This window comes from Phanerochaete carnosa, assembly GCF_000300595.1.
Source record: "Phanerochaete carnosa HHB-10118-sp unplaced genomic scaffold PHACAscaffold_162, whole genome shotgun sequence".
Lineage (NCBI taxonomy): Eukaryota > Fungi > Basidiomycota > Agaricomycetes > Polyporales > Phanerochaetaceae > Phanerochaete > Phanerochaete carnosa.
In genome coordinates, this window is record NW_006767789.1 from 4,435 (window position 1) to 6,493 (window position 2,059).

Consider the following 2,059-nt stretch of genomic DNA (forward strand, 5'->3'; position numbering starts at 1 on the left):
GCAGTACCATGCCGTTGTGGTGTGGTTCTTTGCCTCTGCTTATGGGTGCCGTCTTCTCTGCCAGTGCGACCTCTAGTGAGTTACAGCCTTTGGTACTCATATCAGCCTAGTTTGACCACATCGTATACAGGGTGTCAGCACACAATATTGGTACTCCAACTAATGAATAGTAGGTGGAGGCGGCAGGTCAAAAAGGTGTAGATCGCGAGCAGTGCAACACCTGCCGTGATGATAAGATTGTGCTCGGATTAGTGCTCTGGTGAGATTAAAGAGTACTCTAAATTTGTATATCGGTCTGAATGATAAATGTATTTGGGGCATATCTAGTACAAATATTGTATCATAATTTGTGAAACCGTCAAAGTGCTCTTACCCAGATCAAGTGTATGTTGGACCACGATTTGTCCTGTATTTGGGGTATGATGACTGCACACTACCAGGGTAGCTGCAGTCATCCTATGCATGATGTGAGCACTGTCTGGTCCAATATACTGCACATACCAACCCTTCGTATTTGAACACCCAACATACACTACATCTGCATTAAATCTTTGCTGGTATCTCAAGTGTGATATGTTTCAGCAGACACAGTGAGATGTCCACCACAGTACAGGCTCAGAACTCTAATTTAGGTGACATTTTGGGTTCAGCTAGCAATAGCCAGACTTTAACTCACCAGCCTAAATCCAAGCCTAACCTTGCACCACTGCACCACCAAACACCTATGTCACAGATATAGCACAGCACCTTAGGAATGCTTCCAAAAAATACAGGGCAGGGCTACGCCCACAACAGGTCCCAGGCTCAGGTTGATGCAACATCCAGCCAGCACTATTCTGATCATGAGCCAAAGCTTGTTCCAGGCTTGCTTGCAAACACTGATTCAAAATTGGCTGAACTATCCTGCTGGGACCCTGAAACCAGATCAATTTGTGATATCTGATGCATGTCTTATTAAAACCTTGTCATGAGGTTGGCTTGACCTCACCACCACCCACTGGTGTAGCATCAACTTTTGTGCCCTCCTTTTTGGGCTCAAACCAGCATGGAAGGTATTTGTGTTAAGTGGATGGGCTTGCACAGTTTTATCAGAAGCCATTTCAGCATGATCAAACAAACACCTGTACTAACTGTTTGATTACTTTTTTTTATTGTTTATAAATGTTTAGAACTGCTTACTGTGTGTTTACAAAAAGAAATTTACACATAAACTAAACAGTTGAAGCCTTACACCAAACAAACAAACAAAACCGAGGGAGAGAAGAAACAAAAGGTCAGCTTCGTTAATGGACACACTGGGAATTGAACCCAGCACCTTCCGCATTTCACAAGCTATGTGCTAAGCGGATGTGATAACCAACTACACCATGTGCCCTTAAATACATGCTGCGCTGTGACACATTATGATATCATATTCAACGTAGATTTGACCAACGAAGAACGCACGACGTCAGGGTATTGTGTCGGGCTGGCAATGTCTTCTTCCACACTCTGCTGTCTCCGTCGTTTATCCTCACTATCATCGCCGATATCGATACTAACAACATGCAGAGGCTACTCCAGAAAATGTGTGAGCCTCCTGCCAAGGCGACTGGTGTCGATGGCAGCAGCGAACGTCGGTCTGTCCGTCTCAGGGCCCCCGGATGCGGAACGAATGTACCCGTCTTTACCACACAACATTCGCGCGGATCGTTGCTCAATGGCCCACCACCCAGCTGAATATGGTACCCTTCTAGTTGCTGCTCTGCTTTCGCCCAGACAGACTCTCCTATCGACCTCAGACGAAAGCGAGCCACCGTTCAGTCCGGAAGACCCGCAGGGCCATAAGGATCCTGAGATTTCGGATCAGGAATGGGAAATTCGCACAGGTGTGTTTGCGTATTCGCGTAGTGCGGGGTGTATCATATAAACGACGGCCTGATACTACCTCTCAGTCGTGCCGTGTACGCAGGTCGCGCCACCTACATCCTACAGCAGACGCTCCCAGACTTCTTCGCGACTGGACTCGTGTCGAGCACGGACGTGCGCCCCGACCCACCAGCTGCTGTCAGTCCACCGA

At 47.3% G+C, this 2,059-nt stretch overlaps 1 protein-coding gene and 1 non-coding gene across 2 annotated transcripts; one reads left to right on the plus strand and one right to left on the minus strand.

Annotated features, from left to right (window-relative positions):
- Nucleotides 1–1,287: 1,287 nt before the first annotated feature.
- Nucleotides 1,288–1,375, minus strand: PHACADRAFT_t155. Its single transcript has one exon. It is a non-coding gene; the product is annotated as a tRNA-Ala (tRNA).
- A 225-nt stretch (nucleotides 1,376–1,600) lies between these two features.
- PHACADRAFT_202205 (uncharacterized protein) lies at nucleotides 1,601–2,050 on the plus strand (the record flags this gene model as incomplete). Its single annotated transcript, XM_007402445.1, has 2 exons — nucleotides 1,601–1,878; nucleotides 1,935–2,050. Coding segments are annotated over 2 exons (394 nt in total), but the record flags the coding sequence as incomplete, so codon positions are not given.
- Nucleotides 2,051–2,059: the final 9 nt, after the last annotated feature.